Source organism: Pundamilia nyererei, unplaced genomic scaffold (assembly GCF_000239375.1).
Source record: "Pundamilia nyererei isolate P.nyererei 1_Seehausen unplaced genomic scaffold, PunNye1.0 scaffold00243, whole genome shotgun sequence".
NCBI classification, from domain to species: Eukaryota; Metazoa; Chordata; class Actinopteri; order Cichliformes; family Cichlidae; genus Pundamilia; species Pundamilia nyererei.
In genome coordinates, this window is record NW_005187644.1 from 192,972 (window position 1) to 212,162 (window position 19,191).

Genomic DNA, 19,191 nt, shown 5'->3' on the forward strand with positions numbered 1-19,191 from the left:
TGTGTGTGTGTGTGTGTGTGTGTGTGTGTGTGTGTGTGTGTGTGTGTGTCTCCATGCAGTTGGAGGATGGGAAGCTGTGGTTCCAGTTGGCTTGTGGCCTTGGTGGAAATGATGACAGCCCTGACATGCTGGGCATCTCGGGTCGTCGTATCAATGATGGGAGCTGGCACACAATTGGACTTGAACTGAATCGCAACTTCAGCAGCTTGGCACTTGATGACAGCTATGTTGAACGACGCCGTGGACCATCATTTGTACAGAGACTACCTACAACTATCTTCTTTGGAGCACTGGTCAGTTCATGAGTACCTAGGGTTAATAACTGCCTACAGGAGTTATTAACAGCTTTTTCATACTTCATCTCCTTTACACCAGACATGTTGACCAAGGGCAGATGGCAAACGGAAACTCATCCCTTACAATGTTAAATCACTGAACCTCGTTTACCTGTTAATGCTAGCTGTGTTTCACAGATAGTAACTGATCTGAAGACAGTAAAAACCACAGACCTCTAGCAGCTTGCTTCACAGTCAGGTCTTCCCTCTATTTACCAACAAAAATAAGTGGTTTATCCTTAAAGAACAAGCTGCTACCCTCTGAGCTTGTCATTGTTGACAGGGCATAGACATGGCCTCAGAAGAACCAACAATCAGACAACCCCCTACGAGCAAGCACTTTGGTGAGAGTGGGAAGGAAAAACTCCCTTTAAACAGGAAGAAGGCTGTAAGTCTAGCAGGATAGACACAGACATGAGTCCACTGCAGTAACCTGTCGTAAAGCTGTTACTCTACTTTGATGAGCTTTGAAAACTGAGTGAAAATGTTGAAGTAAACCATGGCTCTAGTGGTGATCAGTTAGCTATTTTACAACTGTTCGAAGGTTGGAGATTGGCCTATAATTAGCTAAGACAGCTTTGTCAAGTGATAGCTTGATATCATCTGTGAAAATCTGAGACTATTTTTTAGTAACTACATGAATGTTCAATCACTCACAATTATTTTATCTGAACTGATCACTAAGTTAAAAAGACTGAAATTTGAGATAGAAAATCTGAGTGAGTGCCAATTGGACAATAGATAACAACACATAAAACTGGCTTTTGAGTTTTCCAGCAGTGGTAGACAAGGCTAAGCGTGAGGCTTTTCAATGAATTAAAACTCTGTCTGGGTCTTTGGTTGATTAATAAACTGGATACCTTTCAATCCCCATTCTCAGCCTGTGGACTCTAACAGTTAGTTTGCTTGGGGGTCTTGATTCTAACATAACCTTAACCAGATTTCTGTAAGGCAAAGTAAATGAATTGATGATCAGTTATTAATTCATGTACTAACAGGGACTTAGAAGAGAGATGTAATGTTTAATAATCCACATTGCACTGTTTTACTCTTTGGTGAAGCTGTGCATATTATATTATTCATCCTTTGTGGTTTTTATGTTATGTTTAAATCGGTTTTTGCTGATTTTTGGTTCGTTTTTGTTGGTTTGGAAACAAAGTTTGTGGATGTGGATGTGGTTTTGGGGGGATAACAGGAAGTTGAAGCTGAAACTCTGGATAGTCACATTTGTGTGGTTTAAGAACATTGGCCAGATTTCTAGAAATGAGCATCAGGTCCAAAGTGGGATGGTCTCTCCTAACCACACCAGGTTTTTCCCAGAAGGTTTTTCAATTATCTATAATCAATAAACATATAAAAACTAATTAGTATATACCTGATTTTTAGTTTTTAAATAGTTCAGGCGTTTCATCTCGTGTAATTTGGGTAATTCTTGAAAACAGGATAATTTTAAAAATAAATACATTTTATTTTTACAAGCTTTACTATGTAGGCTGACAGGAGTACCTGCAGACTATGTCAAGCATTTTAACTCAAAATTCCTAACCCTTGTTGTTCTTAGGTGCAGCCCCCAAACTCTCGTAGCCTCATGGAATTCCAGAAGGACCCCCGGGTGCTTTATGGATTCCAAGGTTGCCTGGACTCTGTAATGCTGAACAACAATGAGCTCCCATTGCAGAACAAACGTTCGCAGTATGCAGAGGTGGTGGGACTGACAGAGCTGAAACTGGGTTGCATTCTCTACCCTGATGCATGTCTGCAGCAGCCATGTCACAACGGAGCTACTTGTACAAGTCTACCTGCTGGTGGTGAGTCATAGAAAATAAATGAAACAGCACAGTCACCTCAGAAAACACAAGGCTGCAGAGGTCTTTCATGACATCTCAATCTTTTAATGAGTATACATTGAAAGATTAAGGTATTAGTTTCCTTACTACTCTTACCCCTGGATGCATCAACCGCTGAGTGTGTGATTGCACATATAATGAAGCACTGAATGATTGTGTGTGTGTGTGTGTGTGTGTGTGTGTGTGTGTGTGTGTGTGTGTGTGTGTGTGCGTGTGCGTGTGTGCGCTGTAGTGTAAAAGTGCTTCTCGAAGTAGTATGACTAAAAATATAAATCCCAATCCATTTCACCAAAGCTGTGTGCATTAACCATTTTTCTTAAAGCTAATCTGATAATGTTTTGATGTATAAAGTAGATAAGTCTATTTTTTTAAAGTTCATTCGAAAGGTTATGATTCTCTGAAATGGATTGTGTATACATATTATATTTTCCACTATTTTGTGTGCATTTGCAAGGCCTGTCTGAAGTTATTAGCAGTATTACATGGCATTTGTGCATGTGTATACTCACCTAAATTCCCAAAATGTGTGTATGTGTTTCGAAACCCAGATGAAAATTAGACTGGTATAAATCATTTACACACTACAAACTACATTACACCCATTCACACACATTCATACAGGACTTTATTTTATCTACTACACTGGGAGCTTTCTGATCAATTTATTGGTCCATTTAGTGCAAGACACATTCGCAGATTCACAAACATACTTATAAAGCTGTTTTATTCTTTCTAACACACACACACCACTCTGCCATGTATGGATTAGATGAAATAGGATTTAGTATATTACCCCAGGACAAAAACCACAGACTTTTAGGTTAGTCTACCACCTGAGGGTAGAAGCTCCTCTTGAACCTCTCTGTTCTTGCCCGGATGGTGCAGAACCTACTGCCTGATTGCAGAAGTTGGAACATTTTATTGCTGGGGTTGAACAGGTCCTTCAATATGTGAGCTGCTCTGGACAAGCATCTCCTGGTGTAAATGTCCTGTAGGGAGGGGAGAGCAGTCCTGCAGCAACGTTATGTTGTACAGATCACTCTCTGAGGAGCTTTTATGTCCTTGACACAGCACGTCCATACCAGGACGTGATGTTCTGTGTGAGGATTCTCTCCACAGTGCCTAGAAAGTCCTGAGGATCCCTGGAGAAACCCTGAACTTCCTCAGTTGTTGTAGGTGGTACAGGCGCTGCCAAGCCTTTTTGGACAAGACCTGAATGTGGGCAGACCATGTCAGATCTGAGGAGATGTGGACACCAAGGTACTTGAAGGACTGTACCCTCTCCACTGGAACTCCATTGATGATAATGGGCTTGTAGTCTCTGTTGTTGGAGTTGGCACCCAACACCACTGTGTCATCAGCAAACGTCACAATGGTATTGGAGCCTTGAGTGGCCATAAAGTCTGAAGTGTAGAGGGAGTAGAGCAGTGGCGAGAGTACACACACTTGTGGCGCTCTTGTGTTGATGGTGATGCCGTCGGAGACGCACCTGCCCACCCTCACCACCTGAGTTCTGCCAGTGAGGAAGTCAAACACCCATGCACACAGACGGCTGTTGAGTCCTAGATCCCTCAGCTTTGTGAACAGTCTGCCGGGCACTATTGTGTTAAACGCTGAAGTGTAATCAACAAACAGCAGTCTCACATAGTTACCCTGTTTCTTGTTCATGTGGCTAAGGGTGGTGTGCAGGAAGTCAGTGCAACTGTCCGGTAGTCATTCCGGCATGAGGGCTTGTTGTTCTTGGCCACAGGGATGATGGTTGATCTCTTGAAGCATGTTGTTTTTGCTCTGCAACAAGGGTCCCTGGTCCCGTTTAGAGTGTGTTTTCTTCCCATGTTTGCATGAGTTTTCTGCATTAACTCTGCTCACTCCCACCATTTAAGTACGTACTACATCAATGTTGCGTAGCTAGGCCCAGGATGCTTTTACCAAATAGTTTTCAACCCAAGTAGTTCACTCCCCTATGAAATCAGGGTTAATAAATATTAGATATATTTATTCAGCTTTAGGTAAGAAATATTCCACTTGGTGGTATATTTTCCTTTTTGGGAGTGGGGCTATCCCCTGGGTCTGTTTTTTCTGCATATTTGTTTAGATGTGTACAAGTCACGTCTTCTATAGTACTGGATCTACCCCCCCCCCCCCACACACACACACACACACACACACATGTCCTATTTACTTGTATAATATGTGTGTATATATAAATAAATTATGTATTATTTTAAATAATCTAAGTATATAGAGGGATTAGAGGGTTTGCAATAAAATGAAAGCCAGGAGGGGAGAGTGAGGCAGAGGACCAATATACATGACTGCAGGGCAGTCTGGGCAATAATGTGGCTCCCCACCTCCATCGAAGCCAGCCCCCAGCACCTTTAATGAGTCCTGTAGTGCTCAATCTAAAAATGATATTATTTTAGGTCAAAATTGTGTGTGTGTTTGTATAGAAGTGAGTGCTGTACATTAAAAGAAGTGATCTGTTCTTAATGAAGTCTTACACTTTGTCTGTCTCCCAGGGTTCTCATGCAGTTGTAAACCCCAGTACACTGGGGGGCACTGTGAGATGGAGATAACAGCATGTGTTCCCAACCCGTGTCATAACGGCGGTGTGTGTAAGCCCATTGGCAATGCATTTCTTTGCAGCTGCAGGAGAGGCTTCAGGGGCCTGATGTAAGTCTGAGTGAAAACACACAAACCTGGCATGCACCATTCTGAACAGTTGAGTCACTCTGTACAAATGTCATTCTTACACCCTTTAGCAATGTCTCTTCATTCAGATCCTAGTGTAGCAGAGGTCTATTGCTGCTCACTGAACAGTCACATTAACAAAATAATGAAAAAAAAAAGGTTGTTTACAAATGATCAAATCCAACAGTTATCAGACAAACATAAAACATTTAGTGCATTATCTTTCATTTGGTTATTAAGTGTAACTCTGCTCACAGCGTAGAGATTAGGGTGACCACAGATTAGAAAGTGGTCACCTGGTGTCTACAATTTAGGACAATTTTGTTTTTGGAAAATTTCAAAGTTTGGAAAGTTGTTCAAATACTATATCTTTGAGAACTGAAGAGTCTGTAGTTTTCAAAGCAATTTTTTTTCCTGCATAAATGTTTCCCTTTTCATATATTTTAATTATAGGTGAAATGACTCTTCTTTTTTTTTCTTTCTCTTTTTAACACATTCTTCTCTCTGATTTTATTAGAAGATAAATGACACTATAATATGTTGATGGTTACAAACATCAGAGAAAGGTATTAATGTGAGGCTACATATGGATACATACTTGTGCAGTTTTTTCTTTATTGACAGGCTTTTCACACTGGTCTCTTCCATTCTATTTCCATCCTTTTATCCTGCAGTTGTGAGGAAGATGTGAACGAATGTGACCGCAGGAATCCAGAGGGGGAGTGTGAGAATGGTGGCACCTGCATCAACACTCACGGCTCCTTCTACTGTAACTGCACGGCAGGCTTTGTGGGTCAGCGCTGTGGCCTGAGGCCTGTTGTTGTCCCCGACATGCAGGCTGGTCATGCTGTGGTTGGTAGGGAGGAGCTTATTGGCATTGCTGTCGTACTTTTTGTCATCATCACCCTCATCATCCTCTTCATTGCATTCCGCAAGAAGGTCTTCCAGAAAAACTACTCGCGGAACAATCTATCTCTGGTGCAGGACCCAGCCACTGCAGCACTCCTTAACAAGGCCAATGGTGTTCAGTTTAAGACCTTACACTGCACCTCAGGAGACCCTCTCAACCTGTACTCAGAGCCAGGTATGGAGTCTGCCATGTTGGGAGGGGGTGGGATGATGGGACCTCCACAGGTCCCTGTTAGACCCATGGCATACACGCCCTGTTTCCAAGGAGACCCACGTTCCACGCTAGAGAAGATGGCAGATGGACGCAGTGTGGAACATACAGAGATGAGTACCTTTCACCCTGAGTCACCAAGGATCCTTTCAGGAACCACTAGGAGAGGGGTGGTGGTGTGCAGCGTGGCCCCCAACCTTCCACCAGTCTCACCATGTCGCTCAGACTGTGACTCCATATGCAAGAGCCCATGGGATAATGATGAGTGTGAGTGAATTTTATACAATTTGTCTCCTAGTTAGAATAAGTCACTCTTGGTTTACTGAGGCATTGCAGTGTTTACTATGCAGGTTTATTCATGAATTATAGAAGCTTTGTACTAACATTAAATTGTATTTTGCTGCTCAGTCAACAATCCCAGATGTTTGTTTTTTTTAATGCAGGCTGTAGGACAGGTACACTATCAGTTACAACTGGAGCCACTGAAGGCACTACCTAAATATGATGTCTTAATAAATGTTTTTGCATAACATACACAGAGTTGTGCTTGCTTTACAATCTTCCCTTACCCCCTGACTTTTTCCTACAGGTAAGGTGGGCGACATGGCAGAAGAAGTAACATGTTTCTCAGGAAGCAACAAAGGCAGTAACTCAGAGGTCCAGTCACTGAGCTCCTTTCAGTCTGATTCTTGTGATGACAATGGTAAGACACACCCATTAGAAAAGTGCTTCATGATTCTTTGAATACTCTAGTTTGCTTTTGTTTAACTTTTGGTTGCAACAGGAGTTGCTTTCTTCTTTTTATTCGTTTTGCTCACCATTATCCATGCAAAACCAGCCCGTCACATTTGGGTTTCACCTGTGGGACAAAATGCTTTTGAAATATTTGTGAATATTCTTATACGAAACAAATAAAACCAATAATAATCAGATAAAAATACCGAAAGACACTGTCAGCGTGGGTAGCAGTGGATAGAGAGGGCAATGATGGGTATATGTCAGAGTACAAGACAGGAGATGAGAGGAGAATGAAAAAAAAAAGGATAATATTTTGTCACTGAAACTTAAACCGTCATCTGCATTGTCCCATAAAATGAAAATGTAATATGTCTTTTTTTATATGGCTGTTCATTGTTTCTTTCAAGCGAGAATGTTTCCAAGTATACAGAATTTTAAATGGGAGGCGACATCGTATGATGACCCGCTGCTGAGTGTAGGAATTCGTGGGATAGATATTCCAAGATATAAAAAGTGGTGAGACAGATCATTCACAGACAAGCTAAGGCATTTTGGTGGCTTTCCAAACTTTTATTGGTAGTTGTGGCTTTTGTGAAGGAGTTGTGTATTTTGCTTTTGTGTTGTTGTTGTTTTTGTTTGTTTTTTTTACAGACAGATTCCTCTGAGTAAATTTTTAATTTTACTTCACAGAATGGTAATTCTTCAGAAATGCTAGTTACATTGTTTAAAATCATCAGTTAATTACCTGGAATTTTTTTCCCCAGTTGTACAAATTATTTTGCCATTTTCTTTCCTGTGCTTGCCAAAGACAGGTGTTAACACACCTGCTCTTTATCTGGCAAAACTGGCAAGAAGCAGAAGAATGTTAGTTTTATAATGTCTTGTTCCCACATGACTTTCTTTGCTTTTATAAATTTTCTTTGTCTGGCAGTGTGTCTTTTTCTTCCCAACATTAAAACAGCAGGTAATCAGGTGAGGTAGTCCTCTGCAGAGATCAGAGAAAGTAGTGGGCAGCCATAATTAATTACTCGGTCATGAGGACACACTTGACCGACAACAGGATGAGCATTTTCAAATCTGAATGCCTATATTTCAGATATATGTTATATATCTGCTCCTTTTCTCTCTCTGCAAGCCTCCATAGTGACCGTCATTCGACTGGTAAATGATGCAGTCGACACAATCGAAAGTGAAGGTACCATGTCTTATCAACTTTGTGTCTCTCCTCTCACTCTCCCATTCTTTGCTAATTTCAATCTTGTAAGTGACGTATTTCACTAAAAGAGGTGTCTTAAGCTATAAGTTGAATGTCCTCTTGCTATGTGGAGCATACTTTATCTTTCATTAACAGACACTCCTACCTACTGTAATTAGATCAGTTTATTGAGTTTATTGTGACTTATTAAGCTGAAGGTTGTCAGGGTTTCATTCCAACTGGTCAGCAGTAGATGACTCCACTAATGGGATACTAGTCCCTACTGCACTATTTTATAGCAAGTTAATCAGGATAGAATTTAATTCCTGCATATAGCTGCCCTTAAATGGCACAGTGCTGGCCATTAACTTTTGTGTCTTGTTGTTTTCTGCATCTGACAGTGTCAGATATGGACCAAGGTCAAACCTTCAATAGAGGTGACTTCCAGCCCACCGACCCCCACCTTTCTTTTACCACACCCTGTCTCTTCATCTTTTCATTTATCTACCTGCAGCAAGTAGACAAAATAAAATGTTCTCAATAAAATCAGCTTAAATAGCATTGTATCAAAACTGGCATGGTATGGGTCATATTAGAATACATGCAATTTACCAGCATATCAGCAAATATATGAACGATATAAGTCTTGCATTAACACAAATCTTGTGGGAGTGGTCAGTTTTGACATTGCCACAGGGAGGAGCGCCCAGCTAAAGGTAGACAGTGGGTCCTAAGATTGTTGGCAAGATGGAGAGTGATGTTGATAATAAAATTAACGCTGGATATTTTGAAACTAACAAAAAGAGTGGATAATCAGATATATGGAAGAGTTTTAAAATTGCTTAAAAGAAAAACAGGCACAAATCTAGCACTTCCTGTGCCAGAGACAAAACAGCAGTATTCTAGTACACATTGAATCAAGCAAGAGACACAGACAGTCTAAGTAAGAATGATGTGGCGGTTTGTAGTTTGTGGCTCAACTACAGGGGGCTGGTGGAGGAGTGGGTTTAGAATGTGGTGTCAGGGGAGGCTGACCAACACAGCTGATCTCCATCGTCATGCTTCCCCTATTTGAGTAGGATGCTGGGACCACACGAGAAAGCTGTGTGGTGTGTGCTAAAGTAACAGCACCTGCTATTTGGAACCCAACTAACAGGTGTACATTGCAAGTACACCTTGCCATGCATTCTGGGATGCGGTAGGTCGCCATAGATGTGCGAAGTTCAGTATGGGCTAGCAGCTACCTGTGAAGTGAAGATAAATGTTTCCAAAAGTGTGAAATACAGCACCTTCTTTCTGTACTTTGATTGTTCCTGCCCTCAGATACATCTGGCTGCCTAAATGTTCGCACATGATTTGTATTATTGCAGTATTGTGATATTTGCACACTTGTTTCATAGATTGGGTTTTTAACTAATTTGTGGCTTCAGTTTATATCTGTATTTGTGATTCAAAACTGAGATATTTATATTTATTTATTGTGTTCTTGTTCTACTAAAATAAGTTCAGTGGTACAGTATATCAATAAATTAATTGGTGTGGGGGGGGAGTTCAGGATAAAAGCAGCTGGAGTAGGCAGTAATGGTCAGAAATTTAACTGGAGTGATATTTAAAACAAATTAAATACTTCAGTGCAGGTTTTTTTTATATATGGGTGGGAATTTAACACGTTAATTGCGATTAATTAATTTGAAAAAAATAAAATGTTAAAAAAATAATGCATTTAATCGCACTTTGCATTCCAAGCAAAAGGGGGCTTTTGTCAATTTCCTGGTATACCGATTACACTGATGCACACATCAGAGCTACAAAAATGGAAGAATCAGAAGAAAGTGCGTTGGTAGGACTGGTCAGAGGCACATTTCTTTTCAAAAGACTACCCGAGGGAAGCCTTGATAAAAGCATGTTTTTGTGCAAACTGTGCAAAAAGGAGTTTGCATTAGAGATGGCACGATACCACTTTTTTATGTCCGATACCGATATCATAAATTTGGATATCTGCCGATACCGATATGAATCCGATATAGTGTTTTTTAATCAACAAAACTGTTTTTTTTTAAATATCTTGCTGCATTTTGTATAAGTTCATACTCAAGTTTAAAACAACAACTACACTAAAGCTATTCTGTTATACCTGTATGCAAAAAAAAAAAATTTCATAGTTCAGCAATACTGATCAATCTAATAAACTTAAACCTACACCATCCTCCCTATTCTGGTATTTTAAAGAGTACTTAGCGTAAATATTAAGCAACCTAACTAATAGGGTTCCAACTCCCAGCAACAACAAAAATAAATAAATAAAAAATAGGGAACCACCCCTCACACTCCACCTCATGATGCTTAATCAACGTAATCAACCTTAATTTGATGCAGTGTGAAAAAAAAAAAGCACAGAAATCAATTATTTTTCAAGAAATATTAAATAGATTCAACATCTTTCTTCAACAAAATTGCAGACTGCACAGATGGTACCTTCCCAAAGGAAAAAGTACTATAGCTTACTAGGGTATATATATATTAGACTTAATAGTCACTATATACAGTAATTGACTTCTATTCATTTTACATCAAGAAAGAAAAGTATGTCTTTTTGCCCCCTTTTCCCTGTTCATGCCCTATCGGCCCCCCTGGCTAAACTTTGCTAGATCCGCCCCTGCACAGTTACCAGCCGTCAGCTACGTAGAAAAAGATCCTCGAGTAGAAAGTAATAATAAATAAATTCTAACAACAGCTGATCAAGCTTAAACGTGCTGCTGTTGTTCAGCCGCTGGTTTCCTCTTTCTGGTGCAAAGTGGGCCAAAAACAAAGAAGAGAGACGGACTCGCGACAGAAAAGCCGATCAGCTGATCATTAAGCAGTTTCATGATTGAAGTAGCAGCAAGAAGAGGCAGTCGCTCCATATATCGCTTGTTAAGCTTAACGCAGGAATGCTATACAAACATTCAGAGATGGACTTACACACTTGCTTTACTTCTCTCAGGATAACTTTGTCGGAGATGAAATGCCGGGTTGCTAGCGAAGCTCCAAATGCTATCCAGACCACCGACAGGTCCCGCATGCCACAGCCGCTCTATCACGTGATGCATACTGCTCCGACGTGCTAACGTTCTGAGGCGAGTTACGGCGTGTGGCAAGTTTTGTGAGGTGCTTTCGTGATATTTAATGGATCGGATTACATTTTTTATTTTTCTCCGATATCCGATCCAGTAATTTAGGTCAGTATCGGACCGATACCGATACGTAATATCGGATCGGTCCATCTCTAGTTTGCATACCACTGAAGCACTTACAGCGAGCGCAGAAACTGTCAGAACTGTTAGCACTAGGAGTCCCAGTTCGAGTACCAACAAACTTGATGAAATGACTGGCTTCAGGACTAAAATTAGTAAGTCAACATCGGACAAACTTACAAATTCTCTTGCAAAATGGATTGCTCTGGACTGTTCCTGGCCCAGTGCATCATTGCCTACCTGATGTTTTTGTTCCAAGGTCGTTGGACTCCTCTCGTTTGTTTTCGTCAGGCACGATACTCATGCACCTCCATTGCGTCCATGGGCTCCACTCACAGCCAGTGTTCAGTTGTGTTGTGATGAAGGATAAACCAGGAGTGAGAATCGAGAGCTCTTGTGTCGTCTTTGCCTCCACAGTCTCACTGGGCTAACCAGGTAGACACAGGGCCCATGGCAATATTACTCTGTTTGTGCTGCGGGACCAGATCCTTGGGGTGGACCAATTTTTCTCTCACTGAAAATGCTATGTCAAGATGAACAGAATCACTGAAGCACCGCAGCAATTTCCTAATGTTGTAAACCTGCTCAACATCTGGCAATAAACCCTTTCTGATTCTGATTCTGATTCTGATCAATTTTGGGGGGATTGTCTTAGCTGGATGATTTAGCATGCATCAATTAGATTTTGGATAGATTCTATTTCTTGCATTTTGGAAAATGAAGTTTCACACGCTATTAATGCTCTTATTTTTATTTATCTATTTACTGCATAACAACATAGATTTTGATGATTGGATTTGTCATAAAAATGCTTTGTGGCAGGCAGAGCAGGGCCCAAATGCAGGACTTTGAAGACAGGGAATGAACATAAAATTAGCTTTATTGCTTTATTTCTTTGTGTGACAATAACTAGAACTAATATGGTCAGAGTGATATAAAGATGAAGCAAGATTAATTTCTTAGCTTGCTAACTAATTAACCCTGTAATGGCTGTGACGGGCTGTTCTGTGTTTTACCCTCCAAAAGTTGGACGTACTATAGTGACGTCGCCCGTTGGTTTCTGAAGTTCAGTTTGAATCCTGTAAAAGTGTTTCCACCATTGCCCTTGTTGTGGAAATTTTAACAATAACCTGCAACACACCCAGTGAGCTTCATTTGAAGCAGGTTTAATAAACACATTGCAATGTGGAGAGAGCATCCCAGTGAAACACTAGAATTGTGGCCACCGCCCTTACATCTTATATACAGACACAGACAAAGAACGCAAACTCCCTCTCAGGGGGGCTATACCTTCTCCCTCACAGAGAGAATTATGACCTTGTTTTCTGCTTGGCCATCGCCTAAGGATTTACATCCCTGATAAGGAGAAGGAGTCCCACTATCTGTTTAACGTCTCCCATTACAATGGCCTCGCTGTGTTAACATTCCACATGCATGCAAACTGGTGACAGGAGTGCTCTTACTATAGTAAAGTGAGAAAGTGATGTTACTAAACTAATGTGATATGATTAAATATGTGATTAATACATGAGAAAAGAAATCTGCCTCCACACCGTCTTGGTAAGAAGGGATGAGTCTGACTGTAAAACTGGTTGCTCACTGGCTAAGACGCTATCACTGCAAGGTTGTTAGCCAATGAGTCAGAAAGGATGTACATGAATAGTCATCTTGTTTGAATCATGGCATGACCAAGATTTACAAAATAGATTTAAGTTTTTGTTTTTGAATTTATGCAGAATGAATTTTTTTGTGTGAGTGGTCATTGAACACATTCTCCTCTGAATTAGTAATATTTACTTAAGACTGTCTTTTGGCAGTACTCTGCGATACTCCAACTTTTTTTCTTGATCAATACCTAGTAACGTTTCTCTGTTGGTAAAGTACCAACTGAGTTTGAATACTTTTAACTTATAAAGGCAGCAAATGTGGGGGAGAGCAGTGTGATGAATCACCATGAATTTAAAAATTCTGAACACATTTTAATGACCACTAAATCCCTGGAATTTTTATTTTCCACAACAACTGATGAACACAGCAAAACCCACCTTTCAGCCTTTTGTCTATATTAAAACTGGGTTTTTTGGAAACCTAGTTTTTATATGTATGTAAATGTGTCTGTCTCAAAAGCATTTGGGTTAGCCTCTGTTTTTTTTAAATATGCTGTAGGCTATAAATAAAATACATGCAACAGTCAACACAAAAAGGTTCAGACATTTTTCATAGTGCATATTTGAGGTGTATTTTTTCATTTACAACAAATATTTTTTTACACAATTAAGTGAGCTACATACTCATACAGGATACACCTTTGCAGTCTTCTCTCTCCTCTGTCTTCCAGATACATTTTATTAATTCTAAAAGGTGGACTGAGATTGATTTCCAGGTCACAGGAGGAGTATGGAAGACAGAAGAGATGAGAATGCACAAAAACAACAGTAGTGAGAAAAAACGGTTTCCTTTTGTTTTTATCTGATTGTCAGTTTGCATATTCCTTTTGTTGTTTCACCTTTTTGAATTCTGGAATTCTTTTAATTTTTGGATCAGCCAATAAAACATTTTTTATCATTCACTTTGCCTGCCTCAGCACTTCTCCATTTGGGAATAACAAGAATAACACTTCTCTCCAGTGTTATGCTTGACTGCCCTTTTCGAAACAGTTTCCAGTGACAACTTTATATACCATCAGCACATTTGTGGAGGAACATTGACATAAAAGAAGCTTTCCCAATAGTTATTTTTATGGTGTATCTATCAGGTGTATAGTCAGGGACAGACCTCATAAATGGTCTGCATTAAAATTAAAAACGAAATCAGAAACAAATGGTTCTTACTGAAATTATTTTGTCTACCTGCTGTATCTTTGTACCCCTATAGCCCTATAGTTTGTCAGTGGTAAATTCCTCATCTCCTTCTCTGGTCAAAGCTTTGTATAGATAAGTTATTCCACAGCTTGTCTTGTGCTGCGCTAAATAGGCCACGGTGGTGACCACTCTACTTTCCACCCTACTGTGCCAGTTCTTGTGTTATTAAGTTTTCCCATTAAGTTTTGTTTGTATTCTGTTTTTATGCATGGAAATCTTTTTTTGTGTTTCACTGGCATTTTTAAACTCATTTTAAATGAAATCTGAATTCAGTTTTCAGAGTCATTAGTCAATTATTCGTTCAGTAAGCCAAACTTAAGTGATAAGAATGAATATTTATGCTATGCCAGAGGACTACAGATACCATGGGAAAGCGTATTCAAGACGATGTATTGAAGTGAGACAGGAAGTTTCTCTTAATCCAAAGAAATTCCATTCCATTAAAACAATTAACCAGTCTAGGTAAGTATATGTCTTGCTGTGATTTCAGGTATGAAAGCTGACCTTAAGATCAAACAATCCACTGGACATACATAGTAAATGGAAGTGTATGCCATGGAAATTGTGACAGTGGTTGGACAAGCAAATATTTAGTCCTTTTTGAAACACCGTAACATAATTTAAATTTGTTTTTATTTTAAGAGCCAGTTCACACAAAGCCTACATTATAGAAAAACCCAGTGATCCCCAGTGGACAAGACAGCTATTTGACCAGTTCTGACCTTTCTGACCTTGCCACTGACTGACAGGAAAGCAAAGAACAAGCACAGAGAAAGAATAGAAACAACATAATAATAAGCATGTGGTAGATTGGTGGGGCAAGTAAATGCTTATTAGAAACGTGCAGCTTAAGAGCTGGAATAGGGCTTAATACTTTTGGGAAGAGAGAGCACCAGGTTAATGACATACTGTAGTGGCAAATAATCTTTTTTTAGTAATTTATTCTACAAATCTGCCCCATAAATCATAATTAGAGCTACTTGTCTACTAACTAATAGTTTGATTCAGCTCAATCTTCAGCTCCTCCATGTAAACGTTTCCTTGGGCAAGATACCGAACCCCAATTCCATCCATCAGAATGTGTGTATGTTTGTGTTTGTCCAAATGTGTACTGAAAATCCCCCAAACTAAAACGATTTCCATGGAATATACTTAGTCTCATTATAGATGGATAGAGAGAGAGAAGGAGATTTTTAAATGACTTCCTTGCAGATAATTTACAAGATATTTTATAATGCTCTAACTGAACTGAATGGATTTCTACTGTTTTGTTTTTGTTATTATTGTTTGTTTTGTCATTTTATTTATTTCTTTGGGGGAAGGACTGCATGGCTTGTATGCTGCCAATTCTTCAAGAAGTTGAGCATGCTGTCACATTTGTAACACCAATCTGCAAAGTGCATGCCACACCTAACAGGTTTTTTGTATAGACTATGTCTTGTCCTATTCCTGAATTTCAACACTTCCATGTAGTGTTGATGTTACCACGCCCATCTGGGGCTTACTGAAGGCATGTTTCCATGCTCCAATTCCACATTGGAGTGTTTGCTCTTAAATGAATTTTTATCATTTTTACAGTTCAGATTATTGCTAACCATTTCCCCTTCTACCGTCTAGCATATCACTGGGATACATCAGACTGGATGCCAAGCCCGAGGCTCTCAGACATTGAAGAGGTGCCAGGCTACGAGGCAAGTCATGGAAACGAAGTAGCAGGCTCGACCCCTTGCCTTAGCGAAAGTACTCGAGAACTGGAGTCAGATTACTATCTAGGGGGCTATGACATCGACAGTGACTATCTCCCTCCCCACGAAGAAGAGTTCCTTAATCAAGACCAACTGCCACCTCCACTGCCCACAGGTGAGGATTATACTGAGCCCTATGCACCATTTTCTACCAATACATCACTTTCCAAGGAGAGCACACTGAGCACAAGGCATCAGCATGCCAGACCATATTTCCACCCTAGCCAGTACCTACCTCCCCATCAAATACCCACTGGGGAGGTGCCAAATGAAGTTTTTAGCTCTTCAGTGAGTGGGCGAACACCAGGAAATGGGGACACTGATGACTCTGTGTCCCGAAGTATCCGACTGTCCGTTGGTGCATCATCAGCCTCAGACATGTCAACCCCCTGTGGGCTGGATGACTCTGAACATGGCAGTGACTTTGACAGTATGGATGAGCTTCATCGAGGGGTGACCATCATCACGGACTCACAGCAACAGACCGAGGTGTGATTAGCTATACAGCACAAGAGTACCAACCAGTGGGAGCATAGCAGTTGTGCAGATAGAAGATGCAAAGGATTCTGTTATGACTGGGCAAGGTAAACTTCTTCAGCAGTACTAGGTACTGCTACAACTATATACATTAACAGTAAATTTTTTTTTAAAAAATCACCATTTCACCTCACTGAACTGTGACCAACAGAATAACAATATTAACTGGATTGTCAGTTCTAACCCCACTGTGTAGACCAGTTAGGAATGATTTTCCTACTGTAATAGGAATTTACTTGGAATATGAAAAGAATGGGATAGAGAATGTGAACATGAAAGAATGATTATGGACGTGGTAGACAGATTTAAAACAAACAAAACTAAAGGGACAATGATTTAAGTGACACATTTGTATGTTTTTTTTGGTCCTTCGCAGAAGCCCATCGGACAATTTTTTTTCTATTTAAAACAATAAAATAAAATTTAAAAAATGTAAATTTTCCTCCATGCTTTGTAAACTTTGTAGTGTGCTGAACTGTACAGACTGTAAAGTATTTTGACCTCACTGGTGAAAAGTATGAAAAGATACTTTAAAAGCCATTTTTGTTTCAATGTAAAATGTGCCCATCCACACCTCACCTGTATGCTCCCTGCTCCAAATCTTTAAAAGACAATTACATTTCAAACTTTCTCTTTCCTTAGCTTGAAAATTAAATTTTTCATGATTTTTTTTTTTAAATTCTGTTGTGTGGATGCCAAAAGCTGCTGTAGTTGTTAATGTATGATAAAATCTATTATAATAAATTGTACTAAAAATTGATATTGAAATGTTATGCATACATAAGATAAAGAATTTATGTTCAATTTTTAAATAGAATGGGTATCCTGGGATTGATATTTAATTTTCACCCAGTATTGTTTTATTATAAGGATAACATGCTTACCACCTTCACTGACTATTGTGCTCTGTTCATAGTTATGGTCATCTTGTGTTTTATAATTTCATTAGTTTTATACACATTTATATAACCTCTGCCCTCGGTTCCCTCAAGTACTTTCAGGTCAGTTCAATTTTGAGGTACTCATACATTTAACTGAGAAATGGAGGAGAATATGTTCCTACATTTTTAGAACTGGTTTGGATCAAAGGTGCTGAGAAAAAATATTCCACGCACCTCTGCTTTCTTTAATTTTGTGTGAAACACATTCTAAATTCTATCTATATGCTAAGATGTACATTCAGATTAAATATAAAATAAAACAAATGCAACCTGAGTAAACACAAAATATTAACTTTTGACTTTTAACCTCATCAAATATCTTAAAGAAATTAAATTTTGCACAATAATTTTTTTCGTTGGTTTTTTTTTTTTTTTTTAAACTGTGAACATATCTTGATGATATCTTATGGGGTTTTTTTGTTGTTGTTGTTTGTTTAGGTTTTTTTGTACAACTATTTTGGGGCCGCAATGTTAATGGTATAGGCAAAAATTGGTCTTTGTTATGAAAATAGTTCTCACATCCATAATGTGTCCTACAAATCCTTTAATATTTTACCAGGATGCCCTCGTGTGTGGAGGATTAGTCGTCTTCTACATTTGAAGTGTAGCTACAGTCTAGTCTCTGAGTCTGTATCTGGGCCATCCCAGTGCATTTTATAATGCTTCTCAGACAAATAAATTTTCTTACTCATCTCTTTTAGAATCCCAAGTCTGGTTCTGATGAAACCCTGTGTTTCTGAAAGTGGTCTGTGTAGGTGATTGAACATAGGTGGCAGTAATTGGTTATGAATGTGTCTACTTCTACAGCATCCAATCAATGCAAATGCAAAAAAGCAATCAGTGTTTTTTAGTCATAACTGAAGGCTAAATACTGCTTCACATAGGGTCAATTGGTAGGTTTTACATTACATAATTGCTGCCGCACATACAAATGTCATTCCAGTTTACTTGTCTTACTCAGGTTTTCTTGCTAGAATTTTTTCAAGATGTAGCACAACAGAACCAAGCAACCAAAACAGAACCAAGAAGGGAGTCAAGACTATCATGCAACACTAGTTTGATTCATTCACTATAGGTAGGTCACATTAGTTGAATGCTTACTTTTCTACTCAACCTGAGGGCTTTATACAGCATTACTCATTCACCCATTCATACAAGCATCTTCTTTCTATGCTTTTTCTACTTTTTCTGTCTAACATCCACATGTATTCATGCTCTGATGGATGCATTCAAGAGCAATTTGGGGTTATTAAAATAAAAATGGAGTGGTGAACCTTCCAACAAAATCGGTCCAAGTTTTCTCCATTTGTTGATAATGAATCTCACTGTTATTCCCTTTTAACCCTTTACAGACTGATGCCAATGCCTTTGTTTTTCATCTTTTCTAGAGCTTCTTTCTGGCATGATGTTTTGCTTCATGATACCATTTATCATACTTCATTTTATCAGACACATTCTATTTAAGTGACTTCTTGATTCAAGAGGTCTGGCAGTGGGGTGGCTGTAGCTCAGGTGGTAGAGCAGGTCATCTACTGGTCGGAAGGTTGGTGGTTCGATTCCTGCCTTCCCCTGCATGCCAAATATCTTTGGGCAAGATACTAACCCCAAATTGCTCTCCGATGCATCCATCGGCGTATGAATGTGTGTGAATGTTAGCTATAAAGCACTAAGAAAAATGTGCTGGTGTTAATGGGTGAATGCACAAGTTGTGTAAAGTGCTTTGAGTGCTCAGATGAGTAGAAAAGCGCTATATAAGAACCAGTCCATTTACCATTTAATCAGGCTTTGCCGTGGCTAGTGAAACTGAACTCAGCTTTCCAATTCATATGGTTTGTCAAAGTTAATAAATGGTTCAAAAAGGAGTAATTACTTTTTCACACAGGGCTGTCCCAGTTTGGATATTGTTTTCTCTCAAAGTCATCATTTAAGATAAGATAAGATAAGATAA

The 19,191-nt window shown here is 39.3% G+C and overlaps 1 protein-coding gene across 1 annotated transcript in view; it reads left to right on the forward strand.

The window, feature by feature from the left end:
• LOC102197077 (protocadherin Fat 3-like) overlaps positions 1-17,577 on the forward strand; it is a 206,721-nt gene extending 189,144 nt beyond the window's left edge. The window contains exons 21-26 of the mRNA XM_013914977.1: positions 60-293; positions 1,897-2,143; positions 4,702-4,855; positions 5,548-6,260; positions 6,583-6,696; positions 15,638-17,577. Of these exons, the coding sequence (XP_013770431.1) occupies positions 60-293; positions 1,897-2,143; positions 4,702-4,855; positions 5,548-6,260; positions 6,583-6,696; positions 15,638-16,260 (2,085 nt within the window). The 3' untranslated portion in view covers positions 16,261-17,577. The remainder of the gene's footprint in view (positions 1-59; positions 294-1,896; positions 2,144-4,701; positions 4,856-5,547; positions 6,261-6,582; positions 6,697-15,637) is intronic.
• The last annotated feature ends 1,614 nt before the right edge of the window (positions 17,578-19,191 follow it).